This window comes from Gobio gobio (assembly GCF_949357685.1).
Source record: "Gobio gobio genome assembly, chromosome: 9".
In the NCBI taxonomy this organism is placed as follows: domain Eukaryota; kingdom Metazoa; phylum Chordata; class Actinopteri; order Cypriniformes; family Gobionidae; genus Gobio; species Gobio gobio.
The window spans coordinates 35,123,100-35,142,693 of record NC_137115.1 but is presented as its reverse complement, the minus strand read 5'-3'; the positions used below and the strand labels follow the sequence as shown (position 1 = coordinate 35,142,693).

The following is a 19,594-nucleotide window of genomic DNA, read 5'->3' as shown; positions in this document are numbered from 1 at the left end:
AACGGCGACTCCTGGCTCCCGAACAAACGGCGACTCCTGGCTCCCGAACGAACGGCGACTCCTGGCTCCCGAACAAACGGCGACTCCTGGCTCCCGAACAAACGGCGACTCCTAGCTACCGAACAAACGGCGACTCCTGGCTCCCGAACGAACGGCGACTCCTGGCTCCCGAACGAACGCCGACTCCTGGCTCCCGAACGAACGGCGACTCCTGGCTCCCGAACGAACTGCGACTCCTGGCTCCCAAACGAACTTGGACATGTGTCATGGACATGTTTGTGAACAAACCGACATATCTCATTGGTGAAAGAACTAATGCTAATCAGCATCTTACAGCAAGAGCCAGCTGAAAAGACAGAATAATGGGCTTGAAGTAAAACAAGAAAGGTGAAATAAATTTTTTAATCTTTAAAATACTTTGCCGAATCTCAGCTTAAACAAACTATAGTATAAAAACGTTATTTGTAGGTTAATGAACCCAAAAAGGGGTAAACCCTGCATCTGCCCCAGCTAGGGTGACAATTCTAACAGAAAACACACATTAATAAACTGATTTATTGTTTATTTATATGATGTGACTCTTTTTTTCAAACCACTGAATCCTCTCTTCACACCACATTCCTACGGGTCCTCCAGAACTGATTGAGTGATTGGGAAGGAAAGGCTGCCATCAGGAGGAAGCTGATAATAAAACCCAGAATGCCCTGCGGGTCAACATACGGCAGTGCAGCTACAGACACAGCTGAAAACAGGATCTAGTCTCAGATATTACACATATTACCATACAAAACCCTAGGACAAGCCATATGCCTGAAATCAGCCTATAGTGCTAATCCACATAATATATAAATGAGCGCCTGATGATGACAATGAGAAAATGCACAAAAAAACATGTAGTAAAATCAATACTTTCTGCTTATAATTTATCACAAAGGAGTTATATTTCATTAATAGTTCAGTGCTTATGCAATTAATGGTTAATCAGATCTTGTCAAATGAGGAATCAAATTTGCATGTCAAACCCCGCACTTCCCAATGTATGTAATTCCCTATAAGCAATTGAGTACATTATTGAATAACAGATTATATAAATAATTCAAGTTTTAGATAACTTTTCTTAGATCCTTATTCAAGGTGGGTTTACATACATGTTTAATGTGTCTTTGAGGGAACTGTGTTGAATTACCTTCTCATTTTTATAAATGCATTAGCCAAGCAGGCCCAATTCTGCGATATTGTTTCATATTCATAGACAAGCACTGCAGTCAATCTTTTGGTTGATGGGACACAAAGATTTTAACAGTCACAGTTTTTCCATGCACAAAGGCCAGAGGCGGTGCTGAGTTCTCAGTGAAAGCGGTTTGAGGGAGGCTATTCTTAGCATCATATCACCAGGCTCTTGAGATGGGCACGCAGGGCTGACCATCTTTGTGAAAACTGCCGCTTAGCACTCCACTGGAATCTTATTCATTTATCAGCATAACGTAAAGAGATAACACACACACACACACACACACACACTCTGGCTAAATTCTAACACATTATTTCAAAAATGAGATACATTTCAAATGGGATGCCCATTCCAAAAAAGCAATCTGACACCAATCAATATACCCAGACAAAACGTATATCAGCTTTTTAATCAATATTTAGGCTGAAAACCTCAAGTAAACACATTCGCATCAAACACACAAAAGACAAGAATAAACTGATATTCAAAATTGTTGGGAGCTTAAATGACTGAATATCTGTAAATACATATAGCAATACAAACTTACAGTATGTTTGCAAAAGCAAACAATAAAATCCAACAATTAATAGGTCAAAACTACACAATAACGCATCTGTGAAAAATCACATCACGAGGAGGTACCAAAAAGTCAAGAATTTCAAATAAACATCCATATTAAGCATGCATATTTTCAGATATGCTGTAAGATATCTTTACGCTTCAAATTAACCCATCAGTATCGGCCCAAAAAATCTAAACATATCAATAACACTTTGACAAAAAAAACAGCTCTCATTTTAGTTATAGATCCAATTACCAGAATATATACCAAAAGAGTCACAAATAAGTTGTTGAACACCAACATACACGTGGATATATGGATATGGATTTATGAGAAACCAACAGTGGTGTAAAGATTCAAACTAAAGCTTCACTAGGCCTATATCAACAAAAAAAAAAAATTATGAAGGCGTATCAGTGTGAGATCTAAAAGAGCCTCAAGTATCTAATATGAAGGAACTTCAAAAGCCTCAAAGCCTTTTCCCCCAATGACAGAGACACGAGAGGAACCAAGCACTTCTAAAGACATGATTTAAGGCTCTGGCAGTGTGACTTTTACATGATAAAGCACATATCCATACATTGAAATCGATTAAACAACACTGAGAATCTAAATGTTTCTTAAACTATTTTTTTTTTTCTTATTCATACACATAATGTAAACAAAACAGCCTCATTGGTTACTACTATTCAATCTGTGTGTAGCCTATGTATCTTTGGTTATAAGGTGTGAATACATCTTGCTGCACGATTCTTTAAAGAGACTGATCCCAAAAGTACAGATAAATGTTTGCCAAAGGACCAAGGATGCTTTTAAAAAACCCTAGACGTGCAAAAACACAAACATGAACTGGACAAATGGATCAAACGCCGGTAAGTATCGCAAAAACATGAGCAAGAATGGTCTCTCACCTCTTTACACTGACGCAGGTGAGCGGCAGACGCCGTGGGCGCGTTCAGGATGAAAACGCAACATATCCATGCCGTACAATACAGTATAAAACGCCTTCGGTGGCGGACGATGCTTTTCCTCGTGCGCTCCATCGCTTGCTGGACGGAATAACGGGACCGTCCCATCATATCAGCTTGCGACGTCAACATAAAACGTCATCTGACCGAGCGGGTATGAAGTCTTAGAAATTACGTCACAAATGTGTTAATAATGCTGCTTTCACGTGCTATCGGAATTATCGTAGCGAGTTTCCTAGTTAAAAATTGGACATCACAGCAAAATTTTAATGCGACGAGCTCGTAATTACGACTTCAGAAGTGGGAAGTAGGAAATGTCCGATAGCACGTGAAGACAGCATTAGCCTAAACATAACATAGTAGGCTGTGTTTCTACTCACCAGTTTTAGCTACTTTGAGGGACCATCGAATGTATTATAATTCGCAGAATTTCGCACATCGTAGAGTCATATTAGCCTATAATACTAAAAAAAATCTGTTAGGTCTATAATACATTCGGATAACAGAATGAACATTCAAAACATTGCTTTTACATTAACTAATAATAATAAAGAGTCTACAGTTGCTATTCATCTGCACACCGCTAGATGGCAGTCGTTTTAAAGAAATTGGAAAGAACAGCAAGTGTTCTGTAATGTGGAATTTACTTGCATCTAAAACCATTTTAAACGACTCTCTTTTTGTACAATTATGCATACTATTTCTATGATCTTATATTAATTGAGACTGTCCTATGTGAAATATTTTAAATAAAATAAAAATATATTTCTCACACCCCAGTATTTATTTTAACAGCTAAAGGGTAATTTAGTTGTTAAAAAAACTAAAATTAATAACTTGTCACAGTGCCTAAAATATAGTTTTTCTTAACTATTAAAATAATTATCAACTTAAAATTCTGATACTGAAAAAGTCCAAATAATATGTATAAATTAGATTTTGCATGCTAAATTTGGTTTGATGTTCAAATAAGTTTTGCATTCAACAGTATATTGGTCTTATTGAAAATTATTTTGCATGCAGAGCAAAACCAGACTCATGTCATCATGGTCTCCAACCAACAAAAAATGTAACTTCCGTCCGTGGTACATGTATATGATTTTATTAATTGTCAGGGCTCTGTCCTTTAACAACATTGTTCGAGGAACAAGAACAAAAAAAAATCTGAATATTTTATACAAGTAACGGAAATACTGCAGCATTTAGCATGACTCTTGACAGCAACAGAAAATAATGAACACAAATATTCAGCTTTGGCATTAAAATAATACATAAGTTACACTGACTGTTCAAATAAACTGATAGATTTGAACAAGCATCTGATCACCTATAACTATCACTTCTGACAGATAAACTACCTTTTATATTCCTACAACTTTTGTGCTTGAGAGAATTAAGAAGGTGCTCAGTATGAGTGGTGTGCCTGAATCATGTCATCTTCCAACATCGTGGAAGTACAGATTGGCACACAGACAGAGGAGGATAATGAGACCAATGGAATAATAAATCAAACCACGGAACTTAGGATCCAGATCACCTTGACGATACCAGAAAATCTGCAACAAACGGACAAAGTTATTTTCAATCAATTACATATTAAAACGAAATCGTAAAACCTCCATGATTTCACAAAAAAGTAAGCTGTCAGAGAATGATAAAGTGGAAATTTTATGTACAGAACTTACCAGCACCAATACAGATGAACAGATCATGATGATGCAGACCACAAAGAAGATATTTAATGCTGTTGGAGGTGGTGTAGGGAAGACAAATGAACTGATGACAGTTACCTGAAAAAGAGGGGAAATTGGGTACAACTAGCACTTTGCAGTTGGATGCAAGTGATCAGTAATCAATATTGCAAATATATGTAGAGGCAACACCATAAAAACATTTAAAAATAAATAAAAGGATCCTGAAATGCATTGTGTAAGACTGATAGCCAAAACACTATACTGCAAATATATGTGTCTGGTCCATAGACAATAAAAAAAAAATATATATATATGTATGTGTCTGGTCCTGGTAAAACTTGCGTTGTGGGGACAAAAAATGTCGACCACATTTTGGTCCCCATGAGGAAAACAGCTTGTGAAAAATGCAGAAAGATTTCTGTGATGGGTATGGGGTAGGATTAATGATAGAATATACCGTTTGTATAGTATAAAAACCATTACTTCTAGCATGATTTACCAAATTGCTACCATAATTTAGCATTGGATTAGCATGTTTGAACTTTGCTGCCGTACCATGGGTACATACAATGAGTACAGTCCCCACAAGTGTGTGTGTGTGTGTGTGTGTGTGTGTGTGTGTGTGTGTGTGTGTGTGTGTGTGTGTGTGTGTGTGTGTGTGTGTGTGTGTGTGTGTGTGTGTGTGTGTGTGTGTGTGTGTGTGTGTGTGTGTGTGTGTGTGTGTGTGTGTGTGTGTGTGTGTGTGTGTGTGTGTGGTCACCAATACTCACTAGAACTAACAGAGATGTGAGCCCACCTATAGCCAGGTTAAGAACTGAATGCTTAAAGGGGGAACAAATACAGGCGCTTCAGTTGTCAATTTAACTAGTTTGATTTGACTGCATTTTTCCATATAGGCCTAATAATTATCACATTTTGCTTAATAATTTGTCCCTTTGATTCTGCTTCTGCTTCATATCTTGTAACACCTGCTCATAAGATTTTCTAAGCAAAACGTATCTCTAAAAAATTTCTTCATTGCTGCTAAAAAAATAAATAGATAAATAAAAAAACACTTAAAACTAAGGAACAGCTTTAACTTGAATATAAAAAAATAGAACAAGCCAACTAAATAAGTAAAAATGCTTCTCTCACCAGCGTTAAAGTCTCTCCAAACAGCGTGATGTCTGCGCCAGTGCGCGTCCCTAAATCATCCATGTTGCGGGTGGGACTGAGAAGGTTTCTGGTCATGAGGAGCGGATCATCTCTGAACCCCCTGCACTCATGATCAGGCCTGAAAGGCCTTTCTTCAGATGCATAACATTCGCTCATGCCTCTGGCAGAAGCAGCACAAAGGGAGTTATTTTATAAATGTAATCTTTAATGGGACATAAGGAAACATTGTTAGGATGTCATGTGATTATTTAGCTATTTATGGGAAATACGGGGAAGATGTGATGGGTAAAAAGCTAATTTAACATTTTAATTCATAATGTAAAAATGGCCATTCGTATGAATGAAATTATCATGGCTTGGTGGCCCGGACGGTTTCTTTCAGGGGTGTCCAAACTCGGTCCTGTAGGGCCACTGTCCTCAACTTGCTTCACACACTTGCCTGGAAGTTCCTAGTATGCGACCTTGATTAGCTGGTTCAGGTGTGTTTAATTGGATCTTAATTAGTCACAGTTTTGTTTTTTTACTTACATGTCTATAAAGATTCTCACTGTCATTATTTTGGTGTAAAAAAATATAGTCAAGACCGTTGCTGAAGTAACTTATAAAAGGTGGTGGACATGTGATACCTGTTACTTTTTTCAGCGCTGTTAGAGAGGGCCCAATCACAGTCGTTTACGATTCCCGGTTGATATTTTTAAATCATTGAAGATTATGCTTCAAATAGTTTTTCTAATACTAATAATCGTAGAATATATGTATATATTATTTTGATAATATTACTACATTTACATAATTAGATTTTAGTGTCTAATAAGAAATCAATTGAGAAAAAACACTCAAGCCATTTATTTAAATCAAATGAACTGTTGTTTCACCTTTATCAACCCTTATGTGAGACTTCTACACTTAACAGAAAAATAAACATTATTAATCAGAATAAGTGATTTATTTGACTTTGCAGGGTGAAGCAACAATAAAAAGTAAACATTTTCATTATTTCACTGATAAACACGGTGAATACAGGTAAAGCAGGACATTTTTGTTAATTTGTAATTGGTGTTGCTTTAAACTATGCCAAATGGCTTCTTTATTTTGGCGGATCGCAACGTGCATTGCCACCATGCCATTAAATAAACCAATCAAAAGCCTCTGGACTCTGGAGGTTTGTACAGCCCACTTGGAGCTAAAGTCCCACCCATTAGGAGCTGACCCACCATTTATACCCCTCGCAAATGGCTTAGGCCTGTACACAATATCATTTGCTACAGAGCTCCTTTACACTATACAGAGTACAAGTATAGAAATATGTGATACAAAAACCTGATAGACTTTACTTGTATTCACCATATTTTCTGAACACAAAACCTTTATTTTATGCAAAACATCAAGTCATATAGGTTTAGCAGTATTGTGGATATATTATACATTTAATTCAGATTTTGTCAATGACAAATTTATATAGCTAGGTTATTTCTTCACTTGAAAACAAACAATTAGTCAAAGAAAACTGAAAGAGCAATCAGGGCTGTTTCCTTCTGAGGCAAACCGATCAAGATGAAGTCGGTGTATTCAAATAAACATATAGTGGCAAGTTGCTTTCAGTTAAAACAGCTCAAACATGCATTTTAGTCTGAGACTAGGCTTAAGCCTTGTCTGAAACTGCGGTATAGATGTAAAAGTTAAGTCAACTTGTCATATAAGCTTGGACTCACTACATACAAAAGGTCTCTTAAATCTTTTACAGTTTATCATAAATATCTACAACAAAATAATGATGTACAGTTGTGTATTTCAAGATGGTTGTTTTGAGGTCGGAAGTACAGGAGATTAACATAGTAGTGCAACAAACCAAATTAATCACATATCAATAGATTGTATGTAGTATTACACATCCTCAACACACCAGTGCTATGGTCTTCATTTAATGTAGTCACATAAATATTTCAACAGACTGAAAATAATCCAATTTTGCGAGAGAACCAATTTGATCTAGAACCAAGAACATGAGAATGTCTATATAAAAGTCAAACCAGGCACTTCAGGCAATTTCTGATGTATGATGAGGCAGGTCATGGTCGTTCAGAGTTCACATTTTGGCCTTTAGAGGAACCATGTTAAGAGACAGAACAAAGTTCTCTAGGGTGGACAGGTATTCCTGAGGGTGGGTGCGCAGATGACCTGCATGAACTGACTCCTTCCACTTCTTGCTCTCGACCGATAGGCCTTGTTTCCTCCAGAACTCCACCATCTTCTCCAAGCTCTTGTAATCGCACATCGCATCGTTCTCAGAGAAAAAGAAGAGAGCAGGCGCCGTCAAAGGAGTGTTCCAGAAAATGCTGATGGATGAGTTAAAGTAGTCAACCGTCTGGTGTTTAAAGACACGGAAGTACAGAAGGCCAGCCGTTCTCACGAGACCTTCCAGCCGGGGAAATATGGTTTTACCTAGGCCTAGAAAACAAGCAACAAAGCAAAACTAATTAAGCAAGAGATTTCAGTGACTACTAGTTAATCAGGATAGACTTCTCTCTGAAGTTTTATAGGCCTTATTGTACAGTCAATTACATCTTGGCTGCCGTTCTGCAGGAGGTCAAAAAAAGACCAACTAAAAGGCCTTCTTAAGAAGTGGGATAAATCCCACATCCTTGGAAAGTAGCGCCATGAAGCGCACACTCTGGCGGCAACTCTGTCAGAATGCAGTACAAAGCTATAAAGACAGGAGAACTGAACTTCGCCTGTCTAAAAGACATCAGAGAAAGCAGGCCATGCTTGTTCCGCCCCACAACCCCCCAATTATAATAGAAAACAATTATTTAAAATTAACTTTAACTTTCATCCTTCCCTCGCATCCTGTAACAAATCCTTTCCTCGAGGGTCAAAATGACCCGAAGCTCTACAATTATACTTTTCTTTTTTTAACTTTTTTTTCCAGAAAGCTTATATGATTTAATTTTTTTGTATTAAATGCATTTTTTTTATTCGTTTTTATTTATTTACCTTTTAAATTATTATTATTATTATTCACATTATTCACATTCTTTCAACTTAAATTTAAAAGAACTCTCCAAGACATGCATAACCAGCTCAAATAAGCTCAAAATATCTTCCATTGGGTCAATTTGGGTGTCTCTGCCGACCTCTTGTAGGAATATAATATAACATGATATTTCATGAATCTTGCCACTAGATGGGCTTATAGATCTATAGAGTAAATGAGCTGTTCCGCTGGGTCCTAAAGTCAGTTCTCGAGTTTATCTGTTCAGTATGCATTCAGAAAATAATTTTTGGTAAAGTTTTAGCATTTTTTGTTATCATTTTGAGCAGTTTTTTGTTGTTTTTTCTGAAGCATTTCTCACATTCCATTAATTCCTAAAGGGGTCAAATTGACCCACGAGGTAATGATTTGTTACTATTCTTTTTAAAACCAAATAAACTCCTCGAATCCAGTCAATTTGTTTTCTGTATTTGTGGTTCAAGTGCGACTGAAGTCCTAAGGTCTTGGACCACTCCGATGAACACTCATTTTTTTAATAAAAATGATAAAAAAAGAGTTTCAGGTCAAAATGACCCGAGGGAAGGATGATTTTTTTTTTTTTTAAGTACTGTATATCTCCAGATTAAGTCAAAATGTTAAGGATTTTACAAGTAGTAGTGTTATGCACTGCAATTTACATAAAACAATTATATGTACACTCTGTTTTATTTTCGATGAGGTAGTACCAAACTTTTATTTTACAAGCACGATTTTCCTATATCATAAATTTGGGGAAATGTAACATTTTGAATGAGAAGGTATATTGTTTTTAAATTATGTTTAAAATCAAACCTGACAAACATGATACGAGTAATCTATAATTATTAAGTAGCCTATAATTATTACCACAGGCTAATAATTGTAATAAGTGATTTATATGGTTTTCAGTGTTTGGTAGTAGTGCCAACTTTAATTGTCCAGGACATGTTAAAGCTACACTGTGTGATATTTTCCCCCATCTAGTGGTCAAAAGGTATATGACCATCCAGTGAATTTTAGTTTCTGATCCTCTCAATTCCGATTTCGTTTCAACTCCTACGGTGGCCGATTTAGTCCAAGATTAACATGGCTTCCAGTTCGACCTCGTCCACATTCGACACGGTGCCTGTGGGATATTCTGTGCGCAGTGGGATGGTTGGAACTCAACTGGCCTAATTATTCGGCTAGAAAGAACTGCAGCTAATCCAGAGTGAACTTTGATGATAGTAATGTTTATTCAGTCATCCAATTGCAAGGCATAAACAGGTTTGCGTGGATATGTACATAAATGTGGTTTCTGTGAGAGAACAAATAAGGATGGTAAATATACATACACAGTTAAGAACTGTATAACTATACTTGTAAGTTACATTTGTATAATGTAACCGTAAACCAGAGCTTATTGTACCATATATAGGCGCTAAATGCAGCTGCATTAAAAGGAGCTGCCGCCGCTGCTGCTGCTAACAAGCGGTGTCCGGTTACAAAAGTGTGTGCATCGCTTTAACGTTAGCACTGCAGTGCGCTACATTACAAGCAAATATTTTCTATAAACGAATAAACATTGTTGATAATAAAATAACGGAATGATTATTCAAATAGGTGAGCATTACGCTATTATATGTTGACACAAAAATACTTCTGAGGTGACATCAACTGAATTACGCGATGACACACTCTGAAACACATCTACAATGACAATAACTATTATTACTTACGGAGTTATTAACGCACAGAAATACCACACAAGGAAAAACAGACTTTTGAGGAATAAACAAGCCAAGAAAACTCCGTATAACTCTGTTACTGGAGCTGCTGAGATGAAAACTCTCTGCACATGCACCAGACAAGTCTGAACAAGTTGACGCGCACATGCGCGAGGCAGAGAATTTTGTACAGTGCCATCGAGTATTAAAACCGGTTAAAACGCGAAAGGCGAAGCTTGAATTTACGGGTATGTCCCTCTTTGGCTAAAGTACTTTCAAGATGGAGGGGCAACATGGCGACCACCGTTAGATCCCATTACCTTATGTATTTTCAATGGCATATTATAAACTTACGAGAATACTTTATTACTTGAAAGAAGTAAATATACATTAATGAGCACATATATTTTTGAAAGAACTAAGTGTTTTTAGCTAAGAATAGACTAAAAAAGTTACACAGTGTAGCTTTAAGCATCTATTAAGGGGGTTGCTTTACAGGAACCACAATCCTACACAGGCGTATTATATTACAAAGAAATGAGGGGTGGAAAATAACATTTACTACTACTGTACTACTAGGGCTGGGCAGTATGATGGTGTATTTTATAGAGAATTCACTGTATTGTAGTAGATACATACCCTGTTTTAGTTTATTGTTTCTTTTTTAAAAGCAATGAATACTTTTATTCAGCAAGTAAATGCTGTTATTTTGAACTTTCTATTCATTAAAAGAATATTAAGCAGCACAACTGTTTTCAACTGATAATTTAATAAATTTGATAAATGTATATTGTGCAAATCAGCTTATTCGGATGCAGCATTAGCATTAGAATAATTTCTGAAGGGTCATGTGACACTGCTGAAAGTTCAGCTTTACAATCACAGGAATCAATACAATTTTATCATATATTTTAATATATTCAAATAGTAATTAGTTATTTTAAAGGTGCGGTATGCAGGATTCAAAATATTGGAGAGCGTTGTTTCTAAAGATTTTAATGCTTTAGTAAAGTGAATAACTTACATACAGCACCTTTAAATTGTAATGCATTTGTAATATTGTAGTATATTCACTGCATTTATGTAGCTATTATGTTATGTAGACATAAAATAAAAATTGGGTAATGAAAATGCAGATCAAAACGTAAGTCAAAAAGAAAAATAATAGTTTTTTTACAACTGCAGAGTTTGATTGTTTAACATTACGACTTGAATAATCAAAAATATACATATACATAATATAAAAATAGTCATACCATGATGCAAGATTCTGATCATGCCATCCACCCCAAAGTGTTAGCAGTGCAGCCTGAAAGGTTTATATATATATATAAACATACTTTACATTGCAATCTCTGTACATACCTGTGGCCATATGCTCCAGTGATCCCATGACCAGGCTGTCGTAGATGTGACCCCTGATCCTGTTTGTCAGGCCTTGGTAACGCTGGGTATCTTTGGCCATATGAACAAGCACCTGAGAAAACGTATATCCCCCTATGGAGAAAGCATGGACCAGTAGGGGGCGCTGAGAGAAGCGCTCGCTTTCTAATAGTTCCAGCAAACGGCCACCATACTCCAACCCCCAACGGGGCCACAAGAACTGTCTCACTTCGCTTTCCACTACGAGTACATCAAAGCCGGTGCGAAAGTAAATCTCACAGTACTTGGCAATGGATTGCGGTCTGGAGCCCAGCCAAGGCAGTAATAGCAATACAGGTTTAGGGTCACCAGGTGATAAGCTAGCCGTAGGAGTCCCAGCGGCATCACTGGCGAAGAAGGTGATGTGTTTACTGATCTTGTGTGCAGTAACCCCAGCCATTGGGACCACTCTGGAAAGCATCACAGCAGGTGAGCTAAAGAAAAAGCACAGTCAGTGGAAACAACAGCAGTTAATCTTTTACAAAACGTCACAGCTGGCTCCAACTTACTCATGTGTCCGCTGCCACCACAGAAATCCGCTCAAAAACACCTGAACTCTAGAAATCTGCTGCTTGAGGAAAAATGTAATCTTCTGGATGGACCACATGTTGTATTGCCTGAATCGATTAAAATTGATGTTTCACAGCCCTGCTCCTCTGACACTGCACATTTAAGATATCTTGACAGACCCAATTCAGGCCAGGGTGAAGAAACCCTCTCTCCTGGGAGACAGCAATCTACAATTTATGAAATGCGAAATATTTAAGTGTTGCATCATTATACTTGACCAAGTTCAAATATAACCCTGCATACAAAACACAAATTAAAGGTGAAGATTCTTATGTTAAAATACATTCTCGTAATCCAGTTTATAGTTCATTGAATATTATATATAGTCCACATTGTGACGTAAAAAAGTAGGGCCTGACTTGATTTTGTGCATCAGGGATTGGTTGGATGGTTGTGGTTTGATATTGGGACAGGACGTCCCGTCCTTTTGCTGATATCATCATCATCAGAACAGAGAAGTTGTTTTGATTCAAGATTAGGAAGGCACATTATTTAAAAAAAGAAAAAGAAAAAACAAACAAGAATTGTCCATTTTGATTTCATGGTGATTTTAAAGCCTTTAGACATACAGTATTTGATAAAATTGTTTTGAATAGGTGATCTCTAGCAGACGGAAATGTTACATAGTGCACCTTGGTTGGATGGTTGTGGTTTGTAATTGGGACAGGACGTCCCGTCCTTTTGCTGATATCATCATCATCAGAACAGAGAAGTTGTTTTGATTCAAGATTACGAAGGCACACTATTTAAAAAAAGATGTGCACAGATAAATCATTCATAATACATACGGCAATATTACATTAAAAAAAACACACAAAAAAAACAAGAATTGTCCATTTTGATTTCATGGTGATTTTAAAGCCTTTAGACATACGGTATTTGATAAAATTGACATTTAAACATTTTGAGAGGACTTTATATACAGCAATAAATTGATCTAAATGATGCATTTTCTCTGTTGCCTTGTCACTGGTACATGCCCGATTCCAACAAACAATATACATTTAAATAAATACATATATTATTTTTTTGTTAGTCATGTAAAAACATTAGAGGCATGTGTTTGTTTTATGATTCAAGCTGACAATGACCTTTCAACAGAAGTGAGAGCACAACACATACTCACACATGCTCTCACAAGGCAGAATGCAGCTACTTGACTTATTTTGACACTTTTCATTCCACGTTAAATGACATGATGCTTCATTAACATGTCTGTATAGCATTGTGTCTATACAGTGCTGATTCTCTGTCCTTTTCAGTGCATTAAATATGCTTAATGAATTGACCCTTAAACTTGACAGTACAGAAAGAGCCATCCTGTACCAAAAATTAGTGCAGCAAAAAAATTATTCAAAATTTGCGTTTCGATCATCCCTGTGTCAAATTTAACACAACACTGAATAATCCATCTGGTCTATCGGTGGATTTTCCATATAACAACAAGGATGGGTTGCCAAACTGTCAAATGGTTTGCTTTCATTTCTTAACCAGTATGTTAGCTTTTTTAAAGGTGTACAATTATTAACCTCCAATAACCACAGACTAATTATCAGATTTCCACTTCATTGCAATACACTTGACAATCACTAACAACATTTCTGAGTTTCATCTCATGGCTTTGCTTGAGGTTGGAATTGGTGAAGTTACCCAATAAACATATCTCTGGGAAGATGATTCCATAACAGCTATAATACTGCAAATGTTTCGCCACAATACATAAACTTAAGGACCATGTGGACTGTGTGGCGTGTAAAAAAGTTCCCTCGTTTATACCACATCTGAAGCATAGAGGGGAGATTGTTTTTTTTTTATTAAACTTCACTTCTAGATGGAGTTGAAAGTTGGTCAATTAAATTGAATCAATACAGTGCATCCGGAAAGTATTCACAGCGCTTCACTTTTTCCACATTTTGTTACAGCCTTATTCCAAAATGGATTAAATTCATTCTTTTTTTCCTCGAAGTCCTCTCAAAATGTGTAAATGTCAATTTGAACCAAATACTGTATGTCTAAATGCTTTAAAATCACCATGAAATCAAAATGGACAGTTCTTGTTTTTTAATGTAATATTGCTGTATGTATTATAAATGATTTATCTGTGCATCTTTTTTTTGGTGTGTGTGTAAATAATATGCCTTCATAATCTTTTCACAATTTCCCTGTTCTGAAGATGTGTTAATCAGCAAAAGGACGGGACATCATGTCCAAATAACAAACCACAACACTCCAACCAATCCCTGATGCACAAAATCAGGCCCTACTTTTTTCTCTCGTGTGAGAAGGTTCATAGGACTTTGACCTTTGATCACACATTATTCTGTATTTGGGTCAATGACATGACGCCTACATTTTCTGTCCCACTGCATTTTATTCAGTTAAAAACTGGTTCAATGCATAAAAAGATACCATACTATGCAGTACTTCTCCCATGTATGTACTCACTTTAATTTTTCAAAAAACATTAGTTATTTGTAATTTGTCTTACATTTATATTTAAAGTGTCAAAATATCATGTGGTGCGACCGTCCAGCCATAACTGCTGTTTTGGAAACATCTTTGAAAGTACTCTAAATTTATTCAAATTTATTTTCTACACTATTTGGCATGATTTCCAAAGTGTTTTGTAATCCTGCACAAAATTGCAAAGCATTTTTTTTTCATAATATACTTCCTGCTGCAGGAGGCCCCCATTGCTACACATGTTTGATGTGTGACTCCTTCGTGACATTTTATTTAGATGGGAAAGAAATTCTCTTTCATCTGTTATCATTAGCCTATTTAAATATGTTAGTAGCATTAGGAACTGTATCTAAAATGCAGGAGGCAGGTATAGGTAAATTTGACTTTAACAAAAAAAATAATTATTTTAATTTATATTGTTTGTTGGAATCGGGCATGTACCAGTGACAGGGCGACAGAGAAAATGCATAATTTAGAACAATTTATTGCTGTATATAAAGTCCTCTCAAAATGTGTAAATGTCAATTTTATCAAATACATGTCTAAAGGCTTAAAAATCTTGTTTAATTCTTGGTTTTTTTTTATTTTTTTTTATGTAATATTGCCGTATGTATTATAAATGATTTATCTGTGCACATCTTTTTTTAAATGTGCCTTCGTAATCTTGAATCAAAACAACTTCTCTGTTCTGATGATGATGATATCAGCAAAAGGACGGGACGTCCTGTCCCAATAACAAACCACAACCATCCAACCAAGGTGCACTATGTAACATTTCCGTCTGCTAGAGATCACCTATTCAAAACAAAGGCGTAGCTTGATGACGCCACATTTGAACGCAGAATCTTGGGACATGTGGTCTTTACCTCACAGCCGGTGGAAAAGAATCGGGATAGGACTCTGGCAGAAATCATGTTCATGGATGCGATTATTAACGTTACTGTAGTATGAAGCAGAGCAGGGCCGAGGGTTGTGGGAGCTGAGCAAGGCTGCTGGAGCGATTGCTAATGAGAGACGAATGCAACACACGCCTCGCAAGCAGCGGGACTTTTATTATGCCACAGTCGCCGGCGCCATTACCGCTTTTCCGGTCATGAGTATGAGGTAACGCAGCTCTGTTTATCATATTAGATGCATCTGATGTTATGACGTTACTCTGTGCGTTCGCTCGGCGGCTGCTATGACACTTGTTGCAGACTGCAGTTATAAAACCAGAAACCGAGGGTAACGCAGATATGACGCAATTGAAAGGCGACTTCCTCACACGTCCCAGTTCCATGGTTAAAATAGTAATTTTCTCATGATTTACAAATAGTTGGCAACATTTGGGATATTGTAAGTACTCAACTGAACAAAATATTTGACATGAAAATGTTACACAGTGCAGCTTTAATTTGTGTTTTGTATGCAGGGTTATATTTGAACTTGGTCAAGTATAATGGTGCAACACTTAAATATTTCACATTTCATAAATTGTAGATTGCTGTCTCCCAGGAGAGAGGGTTTCTTCACCCTGGCCTGAATTGGTCTGTCAAGATATCTTAAATGTGCAGTGTCAGAGGAGCAGGGCTGTGAAACACACTGTTTTAATCAATTCAGGCAATACAACATGTGGTTCATCCAGATTACATTTTTCCTTAAGCAGCAGATTTCTAGAGTTCAGGTGTCTTTGAGCGGATTTAAGCTACCATGCCAATAGTAACATTGCTTTGATCTTTTAAAGATCATGAACAGACAAGACATTTTTCAAGTGTAATTTCAAATTCAAGGTCTTTCAATTTGGTGTTCCGCCAAATAATAATAACGATAAAGCCTAGTTGATGACGCGACACATTCGCAGCTGACATGCAGAGCGAAAACAACTATGGCGGAAGCTGCGGAGGAGTTTATTGCTAAACGAGGAGCTAACGTTACCTCTACAATCTAGAACCTGTACACACACAGATATATTTTCACTCGCTGAGGACTCTGGACTGAGCGCTTGAGAGATTTGCTCTTTGTCAAGCAAACCGTAAAGCACGCTATTTCAGTTCATCTCAATGAATGCACAGTGCTGGCTATTTGACGCACAGTTAACACTAGGGTGAGCGCGTCCGACTGAGAGCGCTCACCGCTCAGTGTTTCTCACACACTCAAAGAGAGAGAGTCTTACATACCACGCAGAATTGATGTGCTACATGTAAACAATATTCTTTGGTGTATATTTCCTGTAAAATAACGCTGTTCATTTGGAGTTATTCAGCCTTTATGAACAAGAAGAAAATAATGCGAAAACGACAATCTCATTGGCTGGCGCTTGCCTATTACGGTACCTGTTTTGATTTCAGCAAATCAGTTCGAGCAAACGCAGACAACGTGGTTAATATTCATAAACCCAGCAGCTTATTAATCCTTAGTGCGGTTTATATTGTTATTATTAGTAGAATTTGTAGTTTTAGTATCTTATCAGTATTATTGGGTTTTTTACCGAAACACTGAATGACCAATGATGTCTTGCACCACCAGTCCTAAGGTCAGTTAAAATTACAAATATGCATTCATACGTTTTTCATTCGCACATGATTATCAAGTTTTAGTTCAAATTTAGTTTCAAGTTTAGTTCTATCATTAAATCATCATTTGCAATTTTTTTGTAATCTAAAGACATGGTTGGGATTATTACTTTTGCTGTTTGCACCATGAGAATATGAATAAATACACAATCTGTGTTATTTCAAACTTGTCATTCATTTGAATTATTCTTGTTATTGTTTATATTGTGTGACGTTTTTCAGCACAGTTGCACCATTTAAACATTACCTGCACTTTTACAGAAGAAAATTATCTACAAATTTTCCATTTCTGAAAAGGCTGGTGTTTGGATGTTTACCTTTTTTTTATTTTTTTTTTATGTAGTTTGTTTATTAAAGGAGCCTATTTGATGTAGGCATGTGCCTGTATAAAATTGTCATGTTGCGATTAATTGCTGAAGCTTTTATCACAGTATACGGTATTATCACGATATTGAAATAAGTTGCAAAAAAAGTGTTGTCATACTATAACAGGTTTAATAACTTTCTTATAACAAAAGAACCAAACATTTAAATACAATAAAGCAATACACAAAAATGTATTAAGTAAACAAATATTTAAAACAGATTAAGTGCAAAAGAATTATAAAGAACAATAGGTAACACTTTACAATAATGTCTCATCAGTTAATGCATTAACATTAACAAAGAACGAATAGCTACATTTTTACAGAAGTTATTCTTCTTTGATAATGTTAGTTTAAAAAAGCAACTGTTAGTTAGTGTAAGCTCAGGTCCATTAAATAATAGTTACAACTTTTGATTTTAATAATGTATTATTAAATGCTGAAATGTACATTTAACTAAGATTAATAAATGCTTTAGAAGTATTTTTCATTGTCAGTTTGTTAATGAATGAACTAATGTTATGAACAACAGTCATAACATATACAAACAATATCTAGGTCATGTAATTTAGTCCAGATTAAAATATGAAATGTTTAAGTTTGAAAATGAATAGCCTTAAGTCTTTAAGTATTAAGTATTAGGTTATGTGATGACGAGCACCGTATCGTTTTGTTTGAGGGTTACCGGGGAAAAGGCTGCATTTCTGCTGTTCCGTCAGCGCCCTCTGCTGTCAGAAGTGAATGTGCACTTCATCGCTTCTCCTTCACTTGTTCCGCCATGTGCACGGCTCATGCACGGTCTGTTTACATCAGTGCAGGTTCCTCTTTGATGTGTTGTTCATTTTAAACGGTTGATGGGTAAAGTATTCTTAAAATGCCTAATAAAAATCTGAATAATTCGTAATAAATAATTATTTCACGGTATTTTGAAGTGCCCACGATAACAATATTGTGCATGTTCATTATTGCGGTATATCATATTACCGTTTACCGGCACATGTCTAATTTGATCATGGGTACGTTTTACTTTAGATCATTGTTTGTTTTTCTGAGGCTCTCAAGAATGCGTGCAGCTCTCACTTGTAAACATGGGGAATGGTTCTACATTTATATCATCATTGATATCGTTATTGCAATAAATACCAGAAAATATTGTGATATATTTTTAAGTCCATATCACCCATCCCTAGAGATTTTTTGCAAAAACTTTTGCGCACTATACAGTATGAAAGGCGGCGTTCTGGGAACAACACGTTAAGTCATATTAAAATGCACACAAAGGAATAAATAAAATCCGATTCCTGACCTTAAAGGGATATTTCACCCCAAAATGAAAATATTGTCATCGTTTACTCACCGTCATGTTGTTCCAATCCTGTATGAGTTTCTTTCTTCTGTTGAACACGAAAAAAAAAGATTTTAAAGAATGTTGGCAACCAAACAGTTGACGGTAACCATAGACTTCTTTAGTAGGAAAAAAAAATACTACGGAAGTCAATGGGTGCCGTCAACTGTCTGGTTACCAACAATCTTTAAAATATCTTCTTTTGTGTTCAGAATAAGAAAGAAACTCATGCAGGTTTGGAACAACATGACGGTGAGTAAATGATGACAACATTTTCATTTTTGGATGAACTATCCCTTTAAATATCCGATTCCAGAAGTGGAGTCGATTATCGATTCCCAACCCTAATCACAACTGGGTTGCATTGTGGTCTAAGGATTTGCATGAAGTGTACATATAGACTCGAGGGGAAGTGTTTAGGGAAGTTTGCGAGTGCATGTTTAAAAGTGGAGTTGAACACAGCCCCTCTCACTAGGATGGATCTGCCTCCAAATGTTGATGAATTTTAAGCCTTTCATAAAGATCTTGAAAAGCTTTGGTGATGGGATATG

General features: G+C 36.4%; 3 protein-coding genes across 5 annotated transcripts in view; all 3 read right to left on the bottom strand.

Annotated features, from left to right (window-relative positions):
* elapor2a (endosome-lysosome associated apoptosis and autophagy regulator family member 2a) overlaps positions 1 to 2,874 on the bottom strand; it is a 43,505-nt gene extending 40,631 nt beyond the window's left edge. Inside the window, exon 1 of the mRNA XM_079826051.1 lies at positions 2,705 to 2,874. Within this exon, the coding sequence (XP_079682177.1) occupies positions 2,705 to 2,872 (168 nt within the window). The 5' untranslated portion in view covers positions 2,873 to 2,874. The remainder of the gene's footprint in view (positions 1 to 2,704) is intronic.
* Positions 2,875 to 4,194: 1,320 nt separating this feature from the next.
* Positions 4,195 to 5,720, bottom strand: tmem243a (transmembrane protein 243, mitochondrial a; the record flags this gene model as incomplete). Its single annotated transcript, XM_079826151.1, is given in 5 exon segments — positions 4,195 to 4,317; positions 4,447 to 4,551; positions 5,226 to 5,276; positions 5,590 to 5,700; positions 5,703 to 5,720. Coding segments are annotated over 5 exon segments (408 nt in total).
* Positions 5,721 to 6,434: 714 nt separating this feature from the next.
* LOC307131700 (transmembrane protein 53) overlaps positions 6,435 to 19,594 on the bottom strand; it is a 14,638-nt gene continuing 1,478 nt past the window's right edge. The window contains exons 2-6 of one of the 3 annotated variants that reach the window (XM_079825506.1): positions 12,951 to 13,060; positions 12,678 to 12,748; positions 12,258 to 12,485; positions 11,692 to 12,182; positions 6,435 to 8,058 (exon numbers count right to left, since the gene is read on the bottom strand). In XM_079825506.1, coding sequence (XP_079681632.1) covers positions 7,697 to 8,058; positions 11,692 to 12,182; positions 12,258 to 12,355 — 951 coding nt within the window. In that variant the 5' untranslated portion in view covers positions 12,356 to 12,485; positions 12,678 to 12,748; positions 12,951 to 13,060 and the 3' untranslated portion in view covers positions 6,435 to 7,696. The remainder of the gene's footprint in view (positions 8,059 to 11,691; positions 12,183 to 12,257; positions 12,486 to 12,677; positions 12,749 to 12,950; positions 13,061 to 19,594) is intronic. The other 2 variants (XM_079825505.1, XM_079825507.1) reach the window with 2 other exon arrangements.